This window comes from Aythya marila, assembly GCF_965140915.1.
Source record: "Aythya marila genome assembly, chromosome: 1".
NCBI classification, from domain to species: Eukaryota; Metazoa; Chordata; class Aves; order Anseriformes; family Anatidae; genus Aythya; species Aythya marila.
This window is the reverse complement of record NC_139042.1, coordinates 78357556-78374244: the sequence shown is the minus strand read 5'-3', so window position 1 is coordinate 78374244 and position 16689 is coordinate 78357556. Positions and strand designations below refer to the sequence as shown.

At 38.5% G+C, this 16689-nt stretch overlaps 1 protein-coding gene across 1 annotated transcript in view; it reads right to left on the bottom strand.

The window, feature by feature from the left end:
• Positions 1-9957: 9957 nt before the first annotated feature.
• EGFL6 (EGF like domain multiple 6) overlaps positions 9958-16689 on the bottom strand; it is a gene marked incomplete at both ends in the record, with an annotated part of 45186 nt that continues 38454 nt past the window's right edge. The window contains 4 exons of the mRNA XM_082756932.1: positions 9958-10053; positions 11247-11512; positions 14185-14271; positions 16336-16416. Of these exons, the coding sequence (XP_082613058.1) occupies positions 9958-10053; positions 11247-11512; positions 14185-14271; positions 16336-16416 (530 nt within the window). The remainder of the gene's footprint in view (positions 10054-11246; positions 11513-14184; positions 14272-16335; positions 16417-16689) is intronic.

Below are 16689 nucleotides of genomic sequence, written 5' to 3'. Positions count from 1 at the left end.
CAACTGGTGATTGCAGACGAGGTAGGACTTCCTTTTTGCCACGTCGTTGTGGCTCATACAACAAAGCATGCAACAAAGCCTAACCCAAAGAATCTGTAGTTTTATGGAACAAGAGGAGATGAAGGATTGGCATTCCAGCACTGGTGCTGAGCTCCCTTGGCAGAATAGACACAAGAAGGAGCACAGCTCGCTCCTTGTGATTAGGCCTCCTATGAGCAGGGATCAGAATAATTGACACCTGTCTTTCGAGGCAGGTTCCTCACTCAGACCTTTAATTAAACCATTTTTGGTCTAATGAATGAGGAATCATTGTTCCAGTTTCCCACATATAAAAGAGACAACAAGGCTTTCTCAATTGCTCCTGAAGTAAAACAAAACTAAAATATGATAATCATTATATATCTGTTATATATATGTGTGTATACATGTAATGGTATATGTGCACATCTTAGTGTTTACATGGTTTTCCAGGATAAAATCAGTGTTACTGTAACAGCTTGTGTTCCTTGAGACTTCAGTGTTCACTGTAGTAAGTATTCACTTGTCTAAAAACACAGGCTTCTATTCAACAGCGTGAGATACTCTGCCAGCTGATAAAGTGTAAAATATGCACGGAAATAGTTGGAAAAATGTTGGTCAAACAATGTTCATTATAAGATTCTTGCACAGAATAGCATATTTAATAGCTTCCCTAAAATAAAAGATTTTTTCTACAACAATGGTTCTGTTTGAAAAAAAATATCAAAACAAACTAGATGGGTGATATTTACTCTATACAATTTATATATATATACACACACACATTTAATTGTATCAGGAGTAACAATACCTGATGTTTTATAATGTAATTTAGCACTTTATCATATAGTCCCATAGTGATATAACACATCATTTTGGACATATAATAATTTATCATTACTGATTTTAAATGATCTATCATTTTCCATTTTCTGTATGTAATCTACATAAAAGTCATTAGCATAAGAACATGTGAACACTTCGGGCATGCCATCAAGCAGGAAAATGGCAAAATTGCTAGAATAATTATTTTGTTTATTAACCTAGACCCATACCTGTGAAAGAGATTGCCATTGCTGAAATCAGAACAATGATAATAAAGTTTCTTTTCATGAAATAAAAAGCTTTCTTCTACCAGTTTTGAAGATGTGTATTGATAAGGTATTAGCAATGAATTATTGCAGAGTTGTACTCCCGTTCACCAAATATATGTAATGTAATTATTTAAAACAAAATATTTATGAGTTCTCTTAAAGTCTTCATTCTTCCAATTGTTTTTCAAAGGGATAAGCTTTAGTCTGTGCTTTTTATTGTCTGTTCTTGGAACTGTAACAATTACCTCTTCAGAATAGCTCAGAGAAAACATGTTTGGGTGGGAAGGACTGATGGATAGCCATTTCCTGTAAAATCTCTAGACACAAGCACTGGAGCTGTGATTTAAACTTTCTGAAACCTTGTGCACAGGTAATAGCAGCAGCTGTTTCTTATGAAGTGGAATCAGGGAAATTACATCCTTCTTGAAAACCTAAAAGGGAACTGGTAAATGGTCACTTGCTAGAAATTCTTCTAGTGGGGGAGGCACGCTCAATACCAATGTTCCTGGTAAACAGTATAGATCAAAGCATCAGTAGGGAATCAGATGAATAATAGATTTACATAAACATGGCAGAGAACAGAATTTGTCTCCCTGTCTTCAGCAGGAAGCTTAAACACCAAAGCTGTGCTAAATGATAAAAAATACTCTTGCTTCCTGAATGAAAATCAAAGAAAGGCAGAATTACAAATATCACTACTAAAAATACTATCAAGTGTGTAGAGAAATATATATATGTATATATAATTTATGCTTCATACAGCATTTTATAGGTTTTCAAAGCGCTGAATTGGCCACAGGATACTTTTGTATTAAATCTCCATGATAATATGACTGTAAAAAACAAATGTGAGGTGGCAACAGTTCAGAAGATCTTTGTTAGCATGACTGAATAAAACAGATTTGTTGAGAATTATGGCACAGACTCTGAAATATTATTTTTATTTTTCTGTGTCTTGACTAGAAAAAATAGATCAAATTACCCCTGGAAATCTAGAAAGCCAAAGATGATTAGTAAAGGCACTGATCAATTAAGAAGGATCCCTGTTAGTTTAGGGTAAGCCTTCACTGTTCACCAGCAAGTATGACAATCCTGCACACAATATCAGTGGTTGAAAATGGTTTCTAAACACTAATGAGAAAGTTCACCCAATGAGAAGGAGATGTGACTGAAATTTTGCCTGTGATGTTACTTTAGATTTGATAGGGAACATTTTATCATTCTCACTGGGACTGCATGAAGATGAGAGCAAAAAGGTACCTGTGGTGTTGTGGATCCTTGTTCCTATGACATGTTAATTGCACAAAACATCTGGTGATGGCTGAGGAAGGTATGCTTTGTAGTATACCTTACTCCTACTCAGTTTTTTAAGTGCTTAGTGAATATTTTGCCATGCAAGGCTCTCAGTCAAAGTCTTGATTTGTCCTCCAGACTGGTATAAAACATAATGGCTCTGAAGTCTCAGTAGACACATAGGCAACAATTTGCTTGTAAGAGATTCCTTAGCTGTTTAAAGACCGAGGGGAAGGTTGGCCTGATTGTTGTTAACATTTGGTTAACTGTTTCTCCTTTTAAACAGTCATGTGAAGATTATGAATATTATTACAAGCAATACTGCATGGTTTAATGTAATATTTCCTGTATTATTAACATCACATAGGGATTTCATCAAGTCCTAGCAATGTGTTGCTGTATTCATAATCTTTTTGTTCTAGTGAAAGCAATGAAAATAAGAGGAAATCAGTGGAAAAGAGATTCTTTCCTTTATAAAAAGAACCTCAAATATACTCAACCCCCCACCCCTGAACAGTTTCTAAGCAATATTTTAGTTGCGTGCTTTACATCATACCTGGTATAATTTCTAGTGCTTAACATACACAAACAGTATTTTGACTTTGTAATATCACTGAAGTCATAATCCTATTAAAGATTAATTTTGCAAGCTTCCCGAGAAACACAGTTTAGGCTCAGAAGTGGCTAAGCATAGAGCTTCACTGCCTTTTCTCTCCAATGGGGAAGTTGATTTATGAAGCTTCAGTTCCCATGCCTCTGTCCCAGCTCCTATTCTCCAAAATGCAGGAGTTTGCCAACCATTTTAATTTTGTTTTGTTTCTAAATTGGATCATTTCAGTGATGCAGTTTTTCAGTATGGCCTGGAAAACTGTCAAAAAAAAAAGAAAAAGAGGTGAGAAAGAAGACAACTCAGACTCTCCCACTGCCTACGAAAACCATCTGTTTACTTACATCTTAAAAAACAAAACAAAACACTCAATGCTTAAACAGCCTTACTACCATATTTACAAATATTTCATACCTAGCATCATTTATGTCCTACAAAATCAGGTGTGCTTGCTACCCTGTTACTGGAACCATATGCCATTTTTCATGTTACATAAGATGCTTCTTTTACTCTTGCATCCTACAATTTAAAATGATTGTATCCACCTTAGGTCACATCTAAATTAGCAAGCAGCGTGTGGTGCAGCAGGACTGGATCTGCAGCATAAAACAATTGGTTCTGAGGGCACAACTTCCACACTGTATGGTTTTTGTTTGTTTGTTTTTTACTTTGTAATCGTTCTAGTTTGGCCTGATGGGCAAATGCTCATCAACTAAATGTAATCCTGGAACACATTTTCCAGTTTAGCTCCGTGAAAGGGATACAATTCTTATGCTCTAAGACATTGTAGGGTTTTGTTTTTAATGATATGATACAAGAATCTTAAGAGAGTTGCTTAGATCTAGCAAATTTTGAAAGAAATAGAAATGGCCCACAGAAAGAGAAGTTCATGTTGTGACATTTGTTTCATGGTCCAGTGCTGTAATTCTTCCCAAAGTACTTTCTTCATTTCAAGGTTTCTTCAGGGAATCCTACATACAGTTCATAGACTGAAGATCCAAGAAATGGGCTATACTTTAGTTCTCCAACAGGTTTCATGTTGTGAGAGTACCTACCCCCATGCAGACAGCATTTGAAACATGTTCACTTACACAAAGAACAAAGTCTTGGCTGTTTATTCCTTTCAAGGATCTCTTTCTATTTTTGGGGGGAGTGGGGTTCGTGGGTGGGAATGGATCAGGTCATGAACTTATTTAGCTTGGCTTTGAATTGCTGCTATTTATGCACAATTAGTTAAACCTTCAGGACTGGGTGGTGAATGAGCTTGACAATAACACAGCTCACCTCTCCCATTCATGGCTGTTTGTGCCATTTATTTCCATGTGCCCCATACACTGTGAAGAGCATATCTTTAGTGTATTGCTACCGGAAAGTTGATCAAGGACCACCAAATAGGACTCAGTGAAAAATATTGTGGGGGCTCTTTTAAACACTTGCTGATCTTATTATTCTTTTAATCCATATGATTTCCAAGTTGAATTGTATCACAAATACTGGGCCTATACAAAAACTGTGAGTCTTGTCAATACATGGTTCTTGAGCTCAATGGAGTGTTACGAAGCCATCTAAGTAACTTGCCCAGATAAGTACAGCTCAGAGGACTTAACCTGAGATAGCTTGAGATAAACAGTTCCCTCTCTCTGCATCTCCTTTTCTGCTATACATCCACAACTAACCATTCTGATGGTTAGTCAAATATGAGTTTGTTGTTTGAGACAAGGGGTTGTTGACCTACCCAGTCAGGTCTTATAGTTTGATTTTAAAATGAGTTAATAAAACACTATATATGTGGGTTTAAGGTTATTTGTTTATTAAATGTGTGTTTAAGTTTTATTCTGAGGACCTGAGCTTTAATCTTGATGACTATTCAAATGATTTCATAGAATCACAGAATCATTAAGGTTGGAAAAGACCTCCAAGATCATCTGGTCCAACCATCCCCCTGTCACCAATGTCACCTGTTAACCAAGTCCCTAAGCACCACATCCAACCTTTCCCTAAGGAACGGTGACTCCCACCACCTCCCTGAGCAACACCTTTCAATGCCTGACTGCTCTTTCTGAGAAGAAATGTCTCCTCATTTCCAACCTGAACCTTCCCTGGCACAACTTGAGGCCTCGATCTAAGGAGCCTATTCTTCTCAGGTGTGCATTTGAAAGAGAAATTGGCATAATACGTTACAGCAATTTTAAGAAATTGAGAGAACAAGGATTTTCAAACAGAGCACTGGGTTATACCCTATTAAAAATATAGGTTAAAAATAATTTTTAATTTTAATTAATAATAATAATAATAGTAATAAAATAAAAAAAACCCTTCTAAAACCTAGTAACTCTTTACTGAATCACTAAAGACTAATATTCCCCAAATAAAAAATTAACAACCTGTTCTTGAGACAGTTTTGTAATATTCACTTGTAGAAGAGTTGGGGCTTGGAAGGGGAGGGTTGGAGAGACAATGTCTAACTTTGTTGAAATCAAACTGTGAAGTCAGATATTTTGAGGTTAATAATTCTTTTCCATCAAAAATCTATTGCCATGATAAGCTTTCATGTAACAGTGCACATATGACCAAATAAATTATCACCAATACTTTCTTGTTATGTATCCTTCCATGAATATATTTCATGAATTCCAGTGCTTGCAGTACATGCAGGTTTATGATTCTATCCTAAAACATCATAGCAGTTATTAAGTGAATATGAGTGACAATCTGAGAGCATCTCTCCATTATCTTCATCTATATGATCCTTAAAAAGTGTAGTGGGGAATCCTTATTTAATGTATAAAAATAACATCTAATAGCTGGAAAATGTTTTAAGTTCTTTTCAGTTGCAGGTTATAAGATAATCATCTTGCAGGAACATGCCTCAGCACTTCCATGTATTCAAGGTTGACAAAATGAAATATCTCCTTTAATTCTTTTGGCAGTTGAAGAAAAGTGAATGAAACCTTTTGTTATACAACCTTTAAATGAACACATCCGTAGGGTAGTTTTTGAGGGATGTACTACAGATTTGCATAATTAGCTAGAAGCTCTTTTTTTTTTTTTCTTTTTTTCTCCACCAACTTGAAGGCAGAGTACTGTCTCCAAAGTTTAATATCAGCATTAAGAGCTGCAAATTTCACCATCAAAGTTCAAAACACTTGATCTTAGTATACTTTTAACAGTTTCAAAAGGTCCCAGTGTGGCTTCATTGCTGTCTCGAACAATCGAGCAGATAATGGATTTCACATTTCACAGTAACAGAAAACTGTCAAGAACCTTTTGAGGCATTAATGACTGTGGGCATAATATGCCCTTTAACTGTTCTCAGCTGAAGGAGAAACGTGGAGCTTTTGCCCTGAGTAGTTGGGTCTTTTGAATGATTCAAAGTTAAATTGTTGGTGTGCTAATGCGATTTATATGAACATCTATATGTAATGTGATGTATTTTGTTGCTTCCGTAGAAGCCATCTTCAAATTTATTCACAATAAAAGAGGTTTCAGTTTTGCTCTTTGGATTTTGTGTTAGAATTATTATGATCTGTTGTAACGCAAGCTATTTTGAGTTTGACAAGCCGTTGCAAACAAATGACAAAAAACTTCTCTGTCTACTACAGAAAGCTTTACAGCGGTTATTGCAGTCTTTATGCATCAGTGAAAATCATTTTCTTGCTCATTTCATGAAAAGCAAAATCTTTTTATCTTGTCTTTTGGGTGGAATGCTATTGCTGAGGCGATTGCTGTAGTCATGATTCATGGTGGGCTATGATTTGACCAACAGCAAATAAATATTAGCACATCTGGCTCCATATCACACCATGTTCATTGTGTTTGCTCTCTATCCTTTGTGTATTGAGCAAATAGTCTGTAGATATTGTGCCTTACACAGGCAGTATTTAACCCTTGATAATTACAGAGGGTGAAAACATCTTTCCATGGCAAATAACTGCATGTATAAGAAATGCCTAGCTGCATATTTTTATTTTTTTTAGTTAGATTTTGCTCTAAATGCATATTTCAGATATATCACTTGCAAGAACCTTTTGAGGCATTAATGACTGTAGGCATAATATGCCCTTTAACTGTTATCTGAAACAGATCTTTCATTTTCTCAGTGTTCAGTAAGGATAGCGGTATTGAGCTTACATGGCAAGACTCAGAGGTGGGCAGAGGGCTGCAGGGGTGGCCTCTGTGAGCAGAGCCCAGCAGCTGCCCTGTGTCAGACCAAAGCCAGCTCCAGCTGGCTCCAAAAGGGACCTGCTGCTGGCCAGAGTCAGGGAGTGATGCTGGGTGGGCCTCTGGGGGAGCGGATTGAAGGAAGGGGGAAAAAAAAAAAAAAAGAAAAAAAAAAGAGTGAGAAGCAGCCCTGTAGACCCCAAGGTCAGTGCAGAAGAAGGGCAGGAGGTGCTCCAGGTGCCAGAGAAGTTCCCCTGCAGCACATGGTGTACCATGGTGGAGCAGATCTCCATGCTGCAGCCTATGGAGAGGAGCCCACGCAGGAGCCCCCCGTGGGGGACCTGTGCTGGAGCAGTTTGCTCCTGGGGGATGGACCCCATGGTATGCAGCCGTGTTGGAGCAGTTCTTGGAGATCTGCTGCCTGTGGGCAGCCCCTGCAGGCTCAGTTGGGCCTCCCATGGAAGGGACCCCACGGGGAGCAGAGGCAGGGAGTGACCATGAAGGAACGGTGGAGATGAAGCATCAGGGACTGACTGCAGCCCCCATACCCCGTTCCCTTGTGCTGCTTGGGGGAAGGAGGTGGAATAAGGTGGATGGGAGAAGGTGTCTTTGCTTTCAGTTCTCATCGCTCTAGCCTGTTATCAATAGGCGATCAATTATATTAATCTCCTTATGCAGAGTCTGTTTTGCTTGTGACAATAATTGGTGAGGGATCTCCCTGTCCTCGTCTCATCTCTTGAGCCCTTTTAATCTTATTTTCTCTCCCTGCCCCATTGAGGAGGGGGAGTAAGAGAGTGCTTGTGGAGCTCAGCTCCCCAGCAGGGTGAAACCACCACAGTAGTTCAGCTTCAGACAGTCAGACCCCACTCTAGGAAATAAATACTCGTTTCACTCAAGCCTAATTTTGTGCCTCATTCTGACCAGGTTCTCCCAGTATTATGAGATCACGGTGAACATTCAATCCATTATTGAGGGAAGCTTCCCCTTGCTTTGAAAATCCCAGTGTCTTTGCCCTGAGACTGAAGACAGTTTGCTTTTCTCAAATCCTTATTTCATAATTTACTCAGCGCTTCCAAAAACACCAGTGAAGAAATTGATGCATCAAAGCTGACATACACGTTAAGTTCTCAGAGCATCTGTTTCATAAAACAGAACATTTTTTAAAAAGATTAAGCATTTCCAAACTATATAGCTTTTGTAGATTTTCTTGACAATTCCAATCTTGCTTACACTTTTTTCATCCGTGTGCAAAATACAAAAAGATTGTGTTATAACAAGAAACATTTCAAGCATCCCTGACTTGCTTCATAGGTGCCATACAAGGTGTTGGAACTTCTGGATTTACTTGTTTTTTGTTAAAATACATTTATGTAGGCTGAATTCTTTCAGGTTCTCCAGTGTTTCTCTCCCGAAGTCTATTCAATTGTTTTGGATATCCCCTTCTTCATAAAAGAAGTGAAATAAAAAGCATCACTAATAAGAGTCAGCCTAAAGGGAGACATGCAGAGTTAACCAAGAGGAAAATCACACACATTTAGCTGAATGTTGCCTGAACTAGAGCTTCTCCATGGGCATCTCTGTTTGCTTGGGACGTCGACATTTGGGTATTTTCAGAAGTCATCACAAGAGAGAAGATGGTCTTTTGCCCCACAGTCTAGTCATACAGCTTCTTTTCAGACAAGGTGGAACCTGGATTCCAGACCCTCTTAAGCATGTAGGTGCATACCTACGTGTGCATACATGTGTGTGGCAGGGGTGGCAAGATGTCAGCTCCTGCTCTGTGGCAGAAGATTCTGCTTACCTCCCCATTGCTGGGGATGGCAGGTAGTCTCCATCCATTTAGCTGATGTTTGAAGAACGTGACACACAAAGAACTTGTGACAAAGATACGTGCGTGTGTGTGTATTGGTTATGTACGAAGGAGCTTTATTGTGAGGCCACTAAGCCATCCTGTCTACTGGAAAATGAAAACAGTTGTTTCATGCCTTTATGGGGTAAAGGAGGTCTGCAATCCAGCTGGAACCTGGATTCAGTTTGCTCCTGAAGGTCAGTACATAATACGAGGTTTCTTAAGTATAATGGGTCATTCTTTTTGCTGTTGTTGTTGTTTTTCCAATGCCAGTTGGTAACATTGCCTGTATGTGATGAACATTACATGTTTATAACAATGTAAAAGGATCATTTCTAAACAGTGGTTTGTGTAACTCAAAGACACTGATGACAAATAAGGTATCTTGAATACTTTATTAGCAATGAAAACATTCCTCAAAGACATGATTCCACTTAAAATTCAGCTCCGTCAAGACAGAAAAGAGCTTCTCTCTTTCCTCTTACCTGTTGAATAAATTTAATATCTTCACACTAATCAGGAAGTTAAAATTACATCACTAGAAGTAGTAATATCCTCTTAAATACTGCTTTATGTTCTTGTGAAGTAGAGGAAAGCGATAGAAGACTTAAGAATAGCCTTGAAAAGAGATTTAAGGAATGAAAGCATATAGAATTTGTAATAAAGCTAGACAAATATTTTAATACTTTAGAAACCCTGACCTTGAATGCTAAAATACAGTAGTGCTTCACTCAAACCATGTATTAGAATAATTCATTAAAAAGTGTTCTCTGCATGTTGCACATCAGTTTTTGTTTGCATTGCTGCATTAAGTTCAAGGCACAGTTTTTATATTTTCATTTCTTTGTAATGAAAATTATAAAAAAAAAAAATAAACTACTAGTAATGTAAATATTTAAAATAGGAATAAATCCAGTATACTCAAATATCCATTATCAGGTCTCTTCTTGGCACAGACCGGAAACTAGTATAACATTGTCCACTCCAATTTCTCCAGTTTTGCCTTTCCCACGTTCTGATTCAAAAGTGATCTGTCATAAGGAAAGAGATGTATTAACAGTGAAAATGTAGTTTATCCAACCATTTAGCAACTTTTAAAAGTAATTAGTTACAATGCTATATTTGAGGAATGTTTTATTACAATACAGGAAAGACTTAATGACTCAAATCCTTGCAGCTTTTAAAATTTGTGAGTATTATTTGAACTAGGCTGATAATCCTCTGCACAGATTTACAGCACCAAATGGATTCATTTAATAAGATTACTTATTTTCATTGTACAAAGACAATGCAAATTGAGTGAAATCCTATTATAGTAATGTAACACTATCACAGTATGTGATGTTAGTTCCCCCCTTTACTTGAAGACATTACAATTATTCATTTTCCATCTCTCTGGATATATATCTGGTACATACATATGTATCTAACTACGATATACAAAATGGGTTACTAGTTATAGCAACATATACACACACACACATATAGTAAATTTATTTTATGAATAGGATGTCCATGTTTTATTTTTTGTAGTCTGATTCTTAATTACATAACGGCTCTTCTACATCTTTCTAGTAGTGCAAAGAACCCTGAAAATGTCTAGCATTTCCTTTATGCTCACAGTATTCAACTGTGCCGCATAACCCTTTGCACAGCATTGAAGACATTCAGTCACGTAAATTACAATCAGGCTCTAAAATTTCAAGGAGAAACTTGCTGAAGCCCTGATTGAGGTAGTTTTCAGATATACATCAGGGCACAGTGCTCCCTGCTGGCTAGCATGTCCTGCTCCTAGGGTGATTGTCTGCTCTTGGTAATAAATGATGTCTCTTTTTGAACTAATGGTCTGGATAATGTGGTTTGAGAGCGTCCTTTTTTTATGAAATGGGGATATTTTTCATTTTTCCAGGGATATATGCGTGCCTTCTGTTGCATTATATATTAAACATATTTTGACTGTGACAATTTATGGTCTGATGTAGTTTTTACAAAATGATAGAATTACTGGCATTAGTGTCCTAACCAACTGGGGCAATTCAGTTATGAAATTACAACCAGATAATAACTTTTCTGCTTCCTAAAATCTGTGTTCCTGTTTCCCATTCCACATAAGCTGTTCAACTGCCAGTATGTGATGCCTATAAAACAGCTGGCGCAACATTCCAGGATTGGGAAATTAAGCTGTTGGTTATGGTAGTTGGCTTATGAACTGTGTTGTACTTACAGTGTTGGTTGTTTCAGCCCCCTGAAATATTTCTACTTTTCCAGTTCTCCACCTTTCATCTTTCCCTTTGTTCTCCTCCCAGACAGGAGCAGTTTTTTTGTTGGAGAGGAACACTCGAAGTTTCCCCACTCTCTCGCCAGCAAGTCGATAACTGAAAATCAAGCAGTAGCTGCTCTTTGGTTTGAGGTCATTGAGGAGAAGTTTTAGACGTCCCGTATCCTTCTTGTGGCCCACAAAAGCTGGAACTGCCATGTAGTACCCATCACCTTGTAACAAAAGAAAGAAAATACAACTTTAATCAACTTGAGCTATTTATTAGCAAATTGAGTAAAATTTTGCTAAGAAAATAAGTAGAAGCTGTGTTACTTGAATAATTTAAAATCAGACTGGAGAAAAGCAGCAGGGATTATACTTTACAAGGAATCAGCCTGCACTGTTGGAAGTCAGATCAGTTTACAAAGGAGATGAGTTCATATTTCACTGGCAATTACAGTCATTCTTCCTTGCATTGCAATTGTCTGTGTCTTTCAAAGGCAAAATCAACCCAGTTTTTTCAAATGCAATAGCTTGAAACATGCTGCTGTGCCTCTGTGGTCAGATCATTTCCAGTACTTGAGCTATCTCAAAACTCTCCCCACTGTCCTCTGTAGTGATGACAAACTCATAAAGCAACTGACAGCTTATTCCACAAATCCTGTAGGACCAATGGAATGAACGAGACACACAAAGAGAGAAAGAAATAAAACATCTGGGCCCATAAATGAAGTCATAATCAGCAGATCTACGTTTGGGAAAATGGGTTAAGGTCAGGGTAAGGTCTTCCTGGAAGTGGCAGGACAGAGAAAGGAGATGGGGGAAAGGAGATACAAGGAGCAGGAGAGGAAGGATTAGCAAGGAAAAAACGGGATGGAAAGACTTTGACGGAAGAGACAGAGAACCTGTATGTTGGACTTGGAGAAAGTGGTCCACGGAATCCACTGGTTCCCACTGTAACACCTTCTGCAACATTTTTTGTGTCATGAGAAGATCACAGAATCATAGAATCACTGAATGGTTTGGGTTGGAAGGGACCTTAAGGATCATCTTGTACAAACCCCTGCCATGGGCAGGGACACCTCCCACTAGTCCAGGTTGCCCAAAGCCCCATCCATCCAGCCTGGCCTTGAACAATTCCAGGGATGGGGCATCCACAGCTTCTCTGGGCAACCTGTGCCAGGGCCTCATCACTCTCATAATGAAAAATGTCTTATATCCAACCTAAATTTACCCTCTTTCAGTTTAAAACCATTACCCCTTGTTCTGCCACTGTAGGCTCAGGTAAAATCTCTGTAATTCTTATAAGCCCTCTTTATTTATTGAAAGACCACAGTGAAGTCTCTCCAGAACGTTCTCTTCTCCAGGCTGAACAACCCCAACCCTCAGCCTTTCTTCATATGAGAAGTGCTCCAGCCCTCTGATCATCCTTGTGGCCCTCCTCTGGATTTACTCTAGCAGGTCCATATCCATTTCATGTTGGGAGCCCCAGAAGAGTTGGATGCAGCACCCCAGATGGGGTCTCACAGGAGCAGAGCAGAGGGGAGAATCACCTCCCTTGCCCTGCTGGCCACACTTCTTTTGGTGCAGCCCAGGATACAGTTGGCTTTCTGGGCTGCAAGCACACATTGCTGGCTCATGTTGAGTTTTTCATCTGCCACTATCCCCAAGTCCTTCTCATCAGGGCTACTCTCAATCCACTCATTACCCAGTCTGTATTGGTATTGGACATTGCCCTAACCCAAGTGCACTTGATCTTGTTGAACTTTATGAAGTTCACATGGGTGCAATCCTCAAGCCTGTAAAGGTCTCTCTGGATAACATTCCTTCCATGTAGTATATCAACTGCAGCCCTCAGCTTGGTGTCATCTGGGAACATGCTGAGGAACACTCAATGCCACTATCTCTATCACTGATGAAGATACTAAATAGTATTGGTCCCAGCATGGACCCTTGAGGAAAAGGGGAGAAGAGAAGGGGAGGAGAGAAGAAAACCCAATAATAACAAAAAGAATAATCAAAACAACTGATGCGCAATGCAACGGCTCACCACCAGCTGACTGATGCCCAGCCAGTCCCTGAGCAATGGCAGCACCACCTGGATAATTCCCCTCAGCTTTAATTATTCAGCATGATGCCATATGGGATGGGTTATCACTTTGGCCAGTTTGGGTCAGCTATTCTGTCCCCTCCCAGCTTCTTGTGCCCAGCTGGGCACCCCCAACCTCCTTGCTAGCAGGGCAGCATAAGAAGCTGAAAAGTCCTTGACTTTGTGTAAGCACTGCACTAGCTAAAACATCACTGTGTTATCAGCATTATTCTCACCTAAATCCAAAACACAGCACCATGCCAGCTACTATGAAGAAAATGCATTCTATCCTGGATGAAACCAGGACATTAGGTATCAGTTTTTCTTAAGTAGCACCCTGCCCTTGCTTCACTCTAAGGAATGCCTTCACTATTTTGTCTTGTGGAGTTTGAGATCTCTGAGCTATCACAGTGCTATGTCTAAGCCGTGTGAGTGGCAAGACTGCCACATCAATCTAAATGGCAAATATGTGGTTAAAGGTCCTACCAGCCTTGGAGCAACACAACATGTAGCTAATATGTTTCCCATTGTTTTGTACCTTGAAATTCTTATCAATTTTTATTTTCTAATCTTTTTTCTCATCTTTTAATTCCCTTGTGTTGAAATTACTAAGTACCAATTGCCACTAGATATTTCAAAGAAGCAGCTTCTACTCCCAGCCTTCTCTGCTGCCTCTATTTTATGATTATTTCTTTACAAAGAAAACCCACTGATAGGAAAATTAATTCTCTATTTCATTTTCTCCTCCATGCCCCCTTTTTTGGATGGGGTGAGACACCAAATCAAAGCATGGCTAGAGGGAAGATATTTAAATACCTCTATCTCGATCAGCAGGATTCCAGTCAAAGTCATCATTAGTATCTTGTTTCCAGTCGCAGACCCCTCGACTGAAGCTGCAATCAACTGGAAAAAAATAAATTGGCAATGGAGACACAGAGATAAGTGGAGTGTTATAAGTACTGATAAAAATAATTTGCTTTTTATTCACCTAGTTATGAGTGTATAGGTCATTCTAAAATTATGTGCAATCTGAGTTTGGATACTGTTGACCTAGATTAAATTGCAAAAAAAACACAACACTAGAATTTCTGTAGTAATTCTTTCCTTAATTCACAGAAATATCTGTTGTGACTTTTTACTGCCAAATTTCCATATGCACATGATTTTATGTGCTGTGAGTTTTGTATACTGAATGCCTGCTGATTGCCAGGTGTAGTCTGAGATGTCAGTTTTGAACTCTCAACATCATAAGTAGTTTAGGATCTGCCAGCTTGCAAGCTTTACTCTCTCCATATGTGACACTGCTGTAGCTGTAATCAGCTGAGATGCACAAGCTCCAGTTCATTCCACTGAAAGCAAGAAGTTGTCCTCCCATGAGAGGAATCCTTTACTTCAGCACTCAATTTATATTATACAGAGCTGGAAATAGCCCAAATCAGTTGATCTTTAGAGCACGCTGCAAAAAATGTATCATCCAGAGCACACCACAGCCTTTGTGACTGTGCAGATGAAAAGCATCATATATAAAGAAATAAACACTGTAAAATGCCAGCATAACAGATCAGATTAAGAACAGTATGTCAGCCATCTCAAGTTCCTTAGAAAGAGGGATCCTTCTTGTGCTTTTCATGCATTTTATCATGAGACAGAGAAGTGCAGGACATGACATTTGAAGAGCATTACTGTATAAATTTAAGTCTTGTTTTCAAAAGCACTACTTTCTGACTTCAAAAACAAAATAAACAACAAAAACTATCTCACACTAAATGTCTGCTGGCATGATTGCCTTTTTTATTTCTTTTTAAGATCTGAAATCATATATCCATTGTTTTTTGGTGAAACCCACCTTGTCCTAAAATGAATCTCAGCTGCAGTGAATCCCAACATTTCAGCCCCTGCACACTTAGCTCATGACTCCACAGAGTGACTCCACAGTTGCTACCCTGTAAATGCATTAGCTCAATATGATCTCTCAGTTCCCTCCTTGGATTTTTTTTTTTTTTTTCCTGGCTCTCGTAATCAGATCCTTACAGTCAGCTTCATCATTCTGTCCAAAGCCTGTTTTTAGCTTCTTGCTAGCTCCACTTACCTCAGAAAGGCTGCATGACTTAAAATCAAGTCACAGACTTGATTTTGGCAAAATCACAGAAGAACTGTTTCCCACCAGGAGAGAGGGTGAGAGTGCTCCCTGATCTGCTTGTATGCTCTGCTTTGACCTGAGACACTCTGCAATCTGTTATAGTTACCAGAAGCCAGTGCAGTCTTATGCTAGCAAATGTGTGAAGTAGTTTCCTAGGGCATGTCAGAAATTTAAATTGTGTACATAAATTGGCAGGTCTTGGGCCTTGTATGTTCCACTGAATGATTTTACAACTTTTTTTTTTTTTTTTTTTTTTTTTTTTTTTAATGTGAAAAAGAACAGAGTATCACCTTACTCTGATACCCACAGAACTTACTGATGAACTGGGAGCTATCATGAATTTATTTAGGCTATTTAAAATTTAGGGTAAATACTTATCCAGTCTTGTTCAGAGGATGCTCATTCCTATTGATTACAAGACCAAAAAAAAGAAAATAGCTGAAGGACTTTGGGATATGGTTGTGTGCTATGCAGCACTCCTCTAACATGGCTGCATTTTGTAAGTAACCAAAATTACCTTATTTTTTCATGACTCCGAAATAAATAAGTAAAATTCAATTGCAAGTCATTTTTCCATGTGGGGGGACATTCTATACATGTCTTATCAACCGTTAAGGATGTTTTGAAAAGGACACAGAACCAGATTCTCACACTGGAACTGACAGAAAGGTTTTGCCAGATATTCACCAGATATTGTCTCTAAATGTTCATTAAGCTTTTGTTTTATGCTAAAGACTTAAAGAGTTTCTGAAGCTTAGGTGATACAGATTGTTATGAAACCATGCAATATGCAGGAAAATAAATACTACAGAATAAAAATAAAGTACCTTCTTGCTCTGGTCTCGAAACTGGAACTTTTCTCTGTGCCAGGAGAGGGCCAAAGGCGGCTGCTTCTTTACCCTGGGGAACTGGTGAAAACAACTCATCAAGTGCTGAATCATAACAGGAACAGAAAATGGAACTTTTTTCCTTTATACCAGTTGCCATAGTTTATTTAAATAATTCAATGTATGTGTTTTTCACTCCACCACCGAAATAACATTTCTAACCCCAGTTGGATACTAACTCTGAATATTAAAATGTTGCTTAAATTGCTAATTTCCACATCACTGTGCCTTCTAACATGTGGGCAATGGAGTTGCAAGGTTTGCAAGGTCAAATGTCTTTGCAAATGATCTTTC